The following is a 12,529-nucleotide window of genomic DNA, read 5'->3' on the forward strand; positions in this document are numbered from 1 at the left end:
TGAGCTCGCCCACAAGTTAGGCGACCTTGGGACGTTCCCACGTTCCGAAAAGCGGGTCGCCGCCTGCAGATAAGCGAGGGTTTGGGGGGGGGGGGGAAAGCATTGGCGCTGGAGCTGCGCCGTTTTCGCTGCCCTGACCCTAAGAGACGGGCTGGGCGGGGGCGGGGGCGGGGGGAGGGTGTCCCGGGTTTCAGGATCGCGGGCAACGTCGCCTTTCCTGCCGGCCGCGATCAGGTTCACCTTGCCCGCGCTATTGCAAGCCCGAGCAGAGCGGTTTCCTCTGTTTTCCCGGCGGGGGTTCGCCGTAAAAGGGATCTAGGGGGTGGGCAACTGGGGTTTGTGTGTGTGTGTGTGTGTGTTTGTCTCTTGCGTGCGCGAATAGTTTTGCGTTGCTGCCGGCGAGCTAAGAAAGGACCCAGCTTGTTGTTTTATTGCGGGTCGGGCCCGCTTTAGCTCGGCGTCCCGACGTCGGCGAGAATTCGTGTCTTCTGGCAGTGGGAATGGACGGGGCGGGTTTGGTGCCGAACAGCGCGCGGAGTAAGAAAACATATATTTTTTTCCCTCTTCGTTTCCTCGAAATCAGCCCTTTAATAAGCACTTTCTCCCTCCCCCCTCCCGCCTCGCAGCTGGGAAAGTTTATTCTTCTGCAACCGGGCGCCCCCCTCCCCAAGGACGTAGTTGCTGTAGTAAAGTCGTGGGGGGGGGGTTTGAGGAGCAGAGAGAGCCGCGTGCTGGTTAACCGAAAGCCCCCTGAGTTGCAAACCCGGGAAGGAATAATTTATTTATTTATTTATTATTTTAATTCCATTTATATCCCGCCCTTCTCCGAAGACTCAGGGCGGCTTTACAAACTTAGCAGTAATAATAATTTTTTTTTAAAAACCCTCTTTTTTTTTTTGGTTACGCCTGGATCCGAACGCGACTCGCATCTTGGTTACATTTCCACGTATAACGTTGGACCCCGAACTGGGGGAAATGTTGGGGGAGGGAGGGACGGAGAGGAGGAGGAGGAGGAGGAGGAGGAGAGGTTGTCTGAATGCGGGTCCGCCGCCGCCCTTGAAGAGCGGGAGACTAACCGGGCCCGTTTGGTTGGCGAGTTGAATCGCGCGCGGGAGCCGTTTTGCCTGGACGCGAATCGGGTCTGACAAGCGGAAAACGGCCTCGGAGGGGGCCGGGATTTCAAAGAGATTTCCCCCCCCCCCCGCCGCCTCCTGGTTGCCCCAAACGATTTGAGCGGGTGCTCCCTCCCTCTCCCCCCATTCGGCAACTTTTAATCTTTCTTTCTTTCTTTCTTTCTTTCTTTCTTTCTTTCTTTCTTTCTTTCTTCTTTTTCCAAACACACACACACACACACACACACACACACAGGTTGTCTTCCCTCCCTCCTCTCTTTCTTTCTTTCTTTCTTTTCTTTCTTTCTTTCTTTCTTTCTTTCTTTCCAAACATACACAAACATGCACACACACACACACACAAACACACAGAGGTTGTCTTCCCTCCCTCCTCATTTTCTTTCTTTCTTTCTTTCTTTCTTTCTTTCTTTCTTTCTTTCTTTCTTTCTTTCTTTCTTTCTTTCTTTCTTTCTTTCTTTTTTCCAAACACACACACACACACACACACACACACACAGGTTGTCTTCCCTCCCTCCTCACTTTCTTTCTTTCTTTCTTTCTTCTTTCTTTCTTTCTTTCTTTCTTTCTTTCTTTCTTTCCAAACACACACAAACATGCACACACACACACACACACACAAACACACAGAGGTTGTCTTCCCTCCCTCCTCATTTTCTTTCTTTCTTTCTTTCTTTCTTTCTTTCTTTCTTTCTTTCTTTCTTTCTTTCTTTCTTTCTTTCTTTCTTTTCCAAACACACACACACACACACAGATGTTGTCTTCCCTCCCTCCTCATTTTCTTTCTTTCTTTCTTTCTTTCTTTCTTTCTTTCTTTCTTTCTTTCTTTCTTTCTTTCTCTCTCTCTCTCTCTCTCTCTCTCTCTCTCTCTCTCTCTCTCTCTCTCTCTCTCTCTCTCTCTCTCTCCTCGGAGGGAGATGGCAGAGCTTGGAGGGTGCCACGTAAAACCAAATTCAAAGCCCTCTCTTCTTTCCCATCGTTTTATTTTATTTTTATTTTTTAAGAAATCCTCAAAAACCCCTTTCTCACATCGCAGCAAACCACCACACTCCCCCCCCCTGCCGCTGGAAGAAGGAGAACCTAAACGGTGATAACTTATTTTTCAGGGGGGGCCCTCCCCTCTATTCTTTGTCCAATGGAAAGTGGCCTTCCTTGCCCTCCCCCACTTTTGGAACCCCTAGTATTTCCCCCCTCCCGCACTTCGTCCTGGTGGGGGAAGGGTAGAAGAGCCATGCCTGCCTGTTCAGAAACAGCCCCCTCCCCATTTATCCAGAAAGGACAAGAAAAAGCGGCCCCCCAAATGTATGGTTCCATTTATTGAGTTCCTGCAGTCCGAAACTATTATTCCTCATTGGATTTGTCCCAGTTCGAACTCAGAACAGATTAGTTTGTGGGGGCACAATTCGGATTCGCTCCATAGCTCCGGCCCTCTCTTGAGGAGAGATTCTGCAAGGAGTTGTAGCAGGCCGTATAAACCCACAGGGGACATCACGTCTCACAGGGTGAAGATTCATAACAAAATAGAAAACTTAATGGAAGAGACAGGGTTGGAAGGGACCCTGGAGGTCATCTAGTCCAACCCTCTGCTCAAGCAGGAGACCTTATGCCATTCCGGACAAATAGCTGTCCAGTCTCCTCCTCCTCCTCCTCCTCCTCTCCCCCCCCCCCCCGACTTCCCAGAGCTGAATACAGAGTATTGCTTCAAACAAACTTAAGCAAAAATATGCTAACCAACTATATACACACTTTAAATCCTATCGCACTTTAACTCCCCTTAAGCATAAGTAATAATACATCTTATAATTCTAGTATTCATTCATATGCTAAATAAAAAAATTTAGTCCCACATTTGTTCTGAATATAATCGATCCATCTTCTCCATTCCGGAATATATCTCTGTTGCGATGGTTCTTTCAAATATGCTGATTTTTTTTTTTGCCATTTCTGCCAAGTTTGAAACTTTTAAAGTCCACTCTTCTATAGTCGGCAGCTCCTCCTTCTTCCAGTATTGCGAAACCAAAAGTCTTGCTGCCATCCTCCTCCTCCTCCTCCTCCTCCTCCCCCTCCTCCTCCTCCTCCTCCTCCTCCTCCTCCTCCTCCCACTGATTATGTTACCTAGTAGGGTGATGAAATGTCTGCAGGAAAACCACCAAGCTCAGAGAGCACTAAGGACCCCACAGTCATTGCCCTATTCCTCCTCCTCCTCCTCCTCCTCCTCCTCCTCCTCTTCCTCCAACCCCACTCCCTTCTAGCACTGATGATGTTACCTAGTTGGGTCATGAAATGTCTGCAAGAAAGCCACCAAGCTCAGAGAGCACCAGGGACCCCACAATCCTCCTCCTCATCATCTTCCTCCTCTCACTGATGATGTTACCTAGTTGGGTCATGAAACGTCTGCAAGAAAGCCACCAAGCTCAGAGAGCACCAGAGACCCCACAATCCTCCTCCTCTTCATCTTCCTCCTCCCACTGATGATGTTACCTAGTTGGGTCATGAAACGTCTGCAAGAAACCCACCAAGCTCAGAGAGCACCAGAGACCCCACAATCCTCCTCCTCCTCCTCCTCCTCCCACTGATGATGTTTATTTATTTATTTATTTATTTTATTACATTGATATACCGCCCTTTCCTGAAGGACTCAGGGCGGTTTACAGGGTAATTAAAAACCAAAATACAAAAGTTAAAAACAAGTTTAAAAAAATTAAATTTGTCCCTGCATAAATAAAACCCCAGTTAAAATAAGATTAATCCTCAGCCTGGGCCGGAGAGCTCGAAGAGCCAGGTCTTCAGGTCCCGGCGGAATGACCGGAGGTCGGGGGCAGTCCTCAGCTCCACTGGCAGCTGGTTCCAAAGGGCAGGCGCCCCCACTGAGAAGGCCCTATCCCTGGGTGTCGTCCGCCGGCAATCTCTTACCGGTGGCACCCTGAGAAGACCCTCCCTGTGGGAGCGCACTGGACGAAGGGAACTGGATGCTGGCAGCAGGTGTTCCCTCAGATATCCCGGACCCTCGCCATTTAGGGCTTTATAGGTCATCACCAGTTACCTGGTTAGGTAATGAAATGTCTGCAAGAAAGCCGCCAAGCTCACAGTTCAACACCTGGCTACACATAGTCTCCTTTATTGATATCCAAGTGCTCTGCAAACCTCTAACTTACAGTAGCTGACTGCGCAATTGTTAACATGCATGTTACATGCTGTGTTTCCCCCCTCCCTTCTGTGGCCTTGCTGTCCCCCACATTCTTTTGGCCGTCTTCTTCGTGGTCCCATTTTTCTGGGATCCTCCAAGGAGATTTTTCTTCTCTGGGTACCTCCCGCACGAAGAGGCGCCCGTGGGCTCCTCTTGGTTGCGAACCGGTCACCTGGCGACCGTTCAGAAAGTGACTAAGGACCAGTCCTCAGACTTACGGCCGCGGTTACAGCCTCCCTGTGGTCACGTGATCGGGCCCTGGCGGCTGGCGTGCATTTACGACCCTTGCGGAATCCTGGGGGCTCATCCGATTGTCATTTGCAGCCTTCCAAGCCAGCTTTTGACAAGCAAAGTCAGTGGGGGGGGGGAGAATCCGATTCGCTTAATGACGGTGTGATTCACTTAAAGACTGCAGTGGTTTTCTTGACAACCGTGGCCCCCCAAAAACTTGCAAAATTGGGCATGGCTTGCGTAACGGAACGGAAATTTATGTCCTAGTTGTGATTATCTGTTGAGGTCTCCCTGCCGTAGCCCATTCCCTTGACCTGTGGTTTCTTTGGATTCAGGACCTAAGGCTGGAGAAAGACACAGTGATGGGGCTACGGGGCAGATACTTAGGGCTGCCCTTGTAGGCTACCTGGCCCTCTGCATGTGGGCGGGGGAAGAGAAGCCATATTTGATTGCAACCAGGTGCAGCAAGAGCTGGGTGGCTCATCGTGCTGGATCAGTGCTGATTGTGTCTCCTCCCACATGGGGGGGGGCTTCCTTCCAGAAGGACTGTGTGAATAGGCACGAAATAGGTTTGTGTGTGTTGCAGTGTTCATTCCACGTCTACTATGCTTGCCTAAGAATTGAACAGCAAATGCAGCACATGGGGTTGGTGGAGAGGCAACTTTCGGGTTTATCGTAGTGGCCGGATTTGAGGGAAAAGTTGAATAGAATAGAATAGAATAGAATAGAATAGAATAGAATAGAATAGAATAGAATAGAATAGAATAGAAAATATGGAATAGAATAGAATAGAATAGAATAGAATAGAATAGAATACAGAATATAGAATAGAATAGAATAGAAAAAGAATAGAATAGAAAATAGAATAGAATAGAATAGAATAGAATAGAATAGAATAGAATAGAATAGGATAGAATAGAAAATAAGGAATAGAATAGAATAGAAAAAGAATAGAAAATAGAATGGAATAGAATATAGAATAGAATAGGAAAAAATAGAATAGAGAATAGAACAGAATAGAATAGAATAGAAAAAGAATAGAAAATAGGATGGAATAGAATAACAGAGTTGGAAGGGACCTTGGAGGTCATCCAGTCCACCCTTCCCCGCCCAAGCAGGAGACCCTCCACCACTTCTGACAGATGGCTGTCCAGTCTCTTCTTGAAAGCTTCCAGTGATGAAGCTCCCACAACTTCTCAAGGCAGCTTCTGTTCCGTTGGTTGGTTGTTGTTCTTCTCCTGCTCCCCAAACATTTTAATTAAATACTTCTAGTCCAGCTACTAGTTTAACCAATCTTCCTGGCTTTGTAAAAAAAAAAAACCTGACTGGGCAGCGCCAGACATCTCTTCATCCTTGAGATGTGCGTGAACTTTCCCTCCTTCGTTTGGTGTGCGGGCACACTCGCAGGAAAAACATGGCTCCTCTCTAGACCCACCGTCCCCAGGGAGTGTTTGTGAACATTGTGCGACACAGCGGCATCAGCTGCCTGCGGGCCAGAGAAAAGCCTTGGTTTCAGCCACCGAGAAAAAAATTATCATCGTAACTAATCCGGCCGTGCACGCAGCCCCTGCGCTGGAAGTGGGCTGCCTCGTCCCCCCAGCTCAGGCCTGACGCCAAACAAAGCCTACTCCTTCCACGCAACCACAACATAAATGGGGACGCTCAGCGGATGTTCCTCTGGATGGCCGAAAGTTTGCACGCGGCCGTTGACAATCGCTGTGGGCTAGGGTTTTCTGAAAGGCGTCTTGGCAGAGGAACAGGAAAGAGAATTCATTTCATTTATTTATTTATTTTTTATTTTAATTCCATTTATATCCCGCCCTTCTCCGAAGACTCAGGGCGGCTTACAAGCTTAGCAGTAGCCTTCATTCTATGTATATGCCTGCTTATTAGGGCTTTCACACACACACACCCCCAAGCGGCATTATTACAAAGTCAGCTTATTGCCCCCAACAATCTGGGTCCTCATTTTACCTACCTCGGAAGGATGGAAGGCTGAGTCAACCTTGAGCCTGGTGGGACTCCAACCTGCACTAATTGCAGGCAGCTGGTGTTACTTAAGGAGGCATTAGCCCACTGCTCCACCTCAATCCGGAGGGCCAGCGTTTGGCACCGAGGATCCTGAGAACCGGTTAAAAGTTTTTGAGGTGTCTCAGGGGTTGCGTAGAACCCACAAACCACTTGCAAGGGACTTCTGGTTACATGTGGCAGGACGGCTGGTCTGACTTTAGATGGATCGCTTCACTGCATCTGCGGCCCTCCAGAGTCGCCCCGTTCTTTTCACACCACGGCTCCGAATGTTTTGGGGGTCCCTTTCCCCCTAAGCTTGCAAGAAATCTAGGGTGTGCCTCTTGTATTAGCCACGATCCCTCTCTGCGACGGCCGAGAATCACGGCCTAATTCATCGTTCTGTTTATCGGTGTTACTCCGCTACTTTTGAGCACACGGGGCCTCTTCAGGCAAAGACGCAGCCTATCCAAAAGCGATGTGCTGTGCATTATGGGTTACTTTCAGCAAGCCGCCAGAGTAGACAATTTTGACCTCTACCCGTTCTGGAAGCATTCTGCTGATTTGGGAGTGCTTGAGCCACTGAGGGGCAATCGCCGATTACCCGACGACGTGTGAATTTGGGAGCCGGATTTAATTTGGAATTTCCCAGGAATAATAATAATAATAAAAAATAATGAAAAAGGCTTTAGGATTTGCACCTGACTTAACTGTACCAGCCTGCAGGTCCTTGTCAAAAGTAGATTTGATAATCGTGTTTTAAAAGCCTGTGCAGATATGTCGAGACAGCTGGATCGATAATTCACACATTAGCAACCCTGCGAGAGATATTTCTCTCTCTCCCCCCCCCTCTCTCTCCCTCTCTCTCTTTTCTGCGTTTTTTAGTCATTTTGATAGAATGAGTAAATTATCAAGGGAGCCAATCCAACTGGGTTTTTTTTCCTCACCCACCCACCCACCCACCCGTTTCAGAAATCTAATTGAGTTGTCAGCCGTCACACCCTTCCTGTTTTGCTACCCCAAAAGATATTTGCAAGTACTTTACAAGCTATAGCTACAGCTTTGGGGTGGGCGGGATCAATAGTTACTCTATAGGTTAATTGAAAACTCGCTTTGCAAACTGAAGGGGTTTTTTTTAGTTAACGGACCCGACAGGGGCCTTTAATAATTCTTTCCAAGGCTTTCATTTTGTTTCTTCAGGGCGGGTGGGATTAAATTGCATTTAGTTAGTGGAGGGGGATGGAGAGGGAAAATAAACTCAAGCCCAGATTATTATTATTATTTTTTATTATTATTATTATTATTATTATTATTATTATTATTATTATTATTATTATTATTTATTCAGTTTATATACCGCCCTATTCCCAAAGGACTCTGAAGTGCGTTAAAACATTATATTATATATTTTATTATTATTATTATTATTATTATTATTATTATTATTATTATTATATTATTATTATTATTATTTATTTATTTATTTATTCGGTTTATATACCGCCCTATTCCCAAAGGACTCTGAAGTGCGTTAAAACATTATATTATTATTATTATTATTATTAATTATTATTATTATTATTTTATTATTATTATTTATTTATTTATTCAGTTTATATACCGCCCTATTCCCAAAGGACTCTGAAGTGCGTTAAAACATTATATTATTATTATTATTATTATTTATTATTATTATTTTATTTATTTATTTATTCGGTTTATATACCGCCCTATTCCCAAAGGACTCTGAAGTGCGTTAAAACATTATTATTATTATTAATTATTATTATTATTATTATTATTATTATTATTATTATTATTATTGTTGTTGTTGTTGTTGTTGTTGTTGTTATTATTTACCGGTATTTTTTAAAAAGCGCTTTGGATTTTTTTTTTTTTAAAAAATGGGCTGCAAAGACAGAGAGTTCCTTGTAAAGTTTTTGTCCTGGTCTCTGACGCAGCTTCAACCTTCTGCTCCGTTCTTCTCTCAAATGGTAGGTGAGCTTTTCCGTCAGGTGGGGACATCCTCCTACGCCCCCCCCTACCCTGGCCAGGGCTCCCCCCTCCCTCCTTTTTAGCAGTCTTTTAAGTTGCTTTCTCATTCTGCAAGGGGGAACTGGAAGGAAAGATTTTGAATGAGGCTTTTTTTGTTGTTTTTTTTCCTCCCCTATTGAGGCTGGAGTGGACTTGGGGAGTTTGCAGCTGTGCCATGCCAGCGAACCATCTGAAGTGGGTTAAAACATTTCTTTCTTTCTTTTTTTCCCTTTTTCTTTTTTGCAAAGCGTTTCTTTTCTTTTCCCAGTCTGGAAAGGGGAGACCCGAGTGGAAGATTGGCATGAGGTTCTGTGTTGTGTTTTGGTGAGAGTGTGTATGTGTGTGTGTGTGAGAGAGAGAGAGAGAGAGAGCAACTGAAGATGCAAATGCAAGAGGCCTCTTTCCCTTCGCCCACTCCCCCCACCGCCCCCACCCCTTCCCAGCTCACTTTGTAAAGGAAGCGAAGGTGAAGATGGGGGGGGGCGGTCTCGCAAGCTGAGATCCTGTGTGAGTGTGAGCATCTGGGTTTCAATGCCCTGTGATGCGACAACAGGCCTGGATGGGGGAAGGAACGGGAACTTGGGAGAAAGTGACAAGTATTACCCTCGTGGATTTCTAAAGGCACCAGACCCTTCGTTATTTATTTCTTTTGCAATATTTATTGGGCGTTCGCCTTATTTTTACAAACGCAGATCGCCCTTGACCTATGACCCCCGATCCGGCCCAAAATTTCTCTCGTTAAGTGAGACGGTTGTTAAGGGAGCTTTAGCTTTTACGACCTTTCTTGGCCATAGCTGTGGAGTGAAAACGCTGCGGCTGCTATGTTGTGGCGTGGTTGTTAAGTGGGTCTGAATTCCCCATTACGACTTTGCTTGTCCGAAGGTGGCAAAAGGGGAATCACGCGACCTCAGGACACAGCAACGGTCGTAAGTATGAAGCAGTTAACAAGCGTCTCGGTTTTGATCACACGGTCACGGGGGATGCGACCAAGGTCGTAAGTGAGAAAAACGGTCATGCCCCTTTTTTTCTGTGCCGCTGAAACTTTGAACGGTCACTAAGTGAACTGCTGTAAGTCAAGGATGGCCTGTAATTCAAGGCGGCGAACATATGTAACCCTCCTTCCTCCTCCCGTTTTCCCTACAACGACAATCCTTTGAGGTGGGTTCAGCTGAGAGAGAGAGAAAGGGACTGGCCCAGAGTCACCCAGCTGCCTGTCATGCCTAAGGCGGGACTAGAACTCACTGTCTCCTGGTGATTGGCCCAAAGTCACCCAACTGGCTTTCATGCTAGAACTCACTGTCTCCTGATGATTGGCCCAAAGTCACCCAACTGGCTGTCATGCTTAAAATGGGTCTAGAACTCACCGTCCACTGGTGATTGGCCCAAATTCACTCTGCTGGCTGTCATGCTTAAAATGGGTCTAGAACTCACTGTCTCCTGGTGATTGGCCCAAAGTCAGCCAACTGGCTGTCATGCTAGAACTCACCATCTCCTGGTGATTGGCCCAAAGTCACCCAGCTGGCTGTCATGCCTAAGGCGGGACTAGAACTCACTGTCTCCTGGTGATTGGCCCAAAGTCAGCCAACTGGCTGTCATGCTAGAACTCACCATCTCCTGGTGACTGGCCCAAAGTCACCCAGCTGGCTGTCATGCTTAAAATGGGTCTAGAACTCACCGTCCACTGGTGATTGGCTCAAAGTCACCCAGCTGTCTTTCATGCCTAAGGCGGGTCTAGAACTCACCATCACCTGGTTTCTGGCCTAGTTCCTTCTCCATTCGACCAAACTGCTAGGTCCCTTCCCGGCTGTCCGCTCAGCGGTGCCATGGATGGTGGTGCCCAAACGATGCCTTCTTTGATGGTTGAGGAGGAGAGCAGACAGGGCTCTTTCTCCTGGACCTGGTGCTGACCGTCTCTTCCTCACCTTTGTGCCCCTAGCCCTGAGTTGCAACGAGAACGACGGAAGCCCCCTGGATCGGGACCAACATTACCCCAGCAACCAGAAGACCAAACGCATGAGGACCTCCTTCAAGCACCACCAGCTGCGGACAATGAAATCCTATTTTGCTATTAATCACAACCCAGATGCCAAGGACTTGAAGCAGCTCGCGCAAAAAACGGGTTTAACCAAAAGGGTGCTCCAGGTAAGTGATCTTTTCGGGTCTCAAAGTGGAGCGGGGGGGGTGTCTCTGGCCAGAGAGACAGAGGTCTCCACGCTGGTGCCTATGATGCCCAGCAAGCTACAGCCGTGTTTCTCAACCCTGAAGGGTGAAAGTGGGCGAACCTCAACGCCCAGAATTCCATTCTGGCTGGAGAATTCTAGGAGTTGAAGATCCAGAGAGATAACTCCAACCAAATTTGGCTACTTCCCTGAGACAGGGAGGATGGGCAGGGGCATATGATGGAAATACCGGCCTTGCGTTCTCTCTGTCTCACCCTTCAAAGGTCCCAAAGATGCTTTTTCACGAGGCAACTGGAGTTTCTTGTTTTTTCTTTGAAGACCTTTTGCTTCTCATCCCAGGAGCTTCTTCAGCTCCGACTGCATGGTGGGGAAATAGAAGGATTTATACTCCTTACAGACCGCTGGTCCTTTGCCTTCTTTTAGAGCAGACATGTCAAACACAAGGCCCGGGGGCCAGATTCGGCCCACGAAGTGGTTTCATGTGGCCCGCGAAGCCATCCTGGAAACAGGGAGGGAACGGCCCCCACTGCCTTGGCCCTGGCCCAGAGACCCTCCTCCTGCCAGAGACCCTCAGATCTGTCCCACTCCTGCCCAGGCCCCCATAGGCACCCTTGATGCGAACCATGTAGAGCTGGCCATGCCCACCCAGTAGGCCATACGCACTCTAGCCACGCCCACCCAGTAGGCCACACCCACCCAGGCCACACCCACCCGGCCCCCTGAGGGCAACCACAATGCTGATGTGGCCCTCAATGAAATTGAGTTTGACACCCCTGTTTTAGAGGGTCCTTGAGGCCACCTGGAGATTAACTGTGTCCTCAGGGTCCCCCTAAAAGAAGGCAAAGGACCAGCGGTCTGCAAGGAGGATAAATCCTTCCATCTTCCACCATCCAGTCAGAGCTGAAGAAGCTTCTGGGTTGAGAAGCGAAATGTCTTCAAAGAAAAACAAGAAAGTCCGTTGCTTCTTGAAAAAGCGCCTTTGGGACAACCAGGACCTGGATGACGGAGAGGCTCCACAGTCACCTATCAAATGTTGGAGGAGAAAACAGCCCTTGTTCTCACTGATAGATCACTGATGTGTCCTTCCTGAGGAATTTACCTTGCTCGACTCTCCCCGGTTGTGGTCTCGAATGCTGCGCTTTGCAAAAGAATTTTGCTTTTGAAGAACCAACTGTTGGAAAGCTAGGAAATCATTAATGCGATGTGAACAACATAACAGACTTGGAGAAGTATTATTACCGCTTTATAAAGCCTTAGTGAGGCCACACCTGGAATACTGTAGCCAATTTTGGTCACCATATCACACAAAAAAAAAAAAGATGTTGAGAGTTTGGAAACATTTCAGAGAAGAGGAACTAAGATGATCCAAGGCCTGGAGACTAAAACGTACGAAGAATGGCTGCGGGATTTGGATTTGGCTAGTCTAGAGAAAAGAAGAAATAGGGGAGAGAGGATAGCAGTTATTCCAGTATTTGAGGGGATGCCACAAGGCAGAGGGGGCCAGGTTGGTTCACCAAAGCACCAGAGGGAAAGACGAGAAACAATGGTTGGAAACTGGTCAAGGAGAGAAGCAACCTGGAATTAAGGAGAAACTTCCTGACAGTGTGGACAATTAGCCAGTGGAACAGCTTGCCACCAGAAATCGTGGGCGCTCCATCACTGGAGGTTTTTAAGAAGAGACTAGACATTCACCTGTCTGAGATGGTATAGGTTCTCCTGCTTGAGCAGGGGGCTGGACTAGAAGACCTCCAAGGTCCCTT

At 47.4% G+C, this 12,529-nt stretch overlaps 1 protein-coding gene across 1 annotated transcript in view; it reads left to right on the forward strand.

Annotated features, from left to right (window-relative positions):
• LHX2 (LIM homeobox 2) overlaps positions 1-12,529 on the forward strand; it is a gene marked incomplete at its 5' end in the record, with an annotated part of 31,638 nt that overhangs the window by 6,091 nt on the left and 13,018 nt on the right. The window contains 1 exon segment of the mRNA XM_083375168.1: positions 10,526-10,731. Coding sequence (XP_083231294.1) covers positions 10,526-10,731 — 206 coding nt within the window.

This window comes from Vipera ursinii, assembly GCF_947247035.1.
Source record: "Vipera ursinii genome assembly, chromosome: 16".
NCBI classification, from domain to species: domain Eukaryota; kingdom Metazoa; phylum Chordata; class Lepidosauria; order Squamata; family Viperidae; genus Vipera; species Vipera ursinii.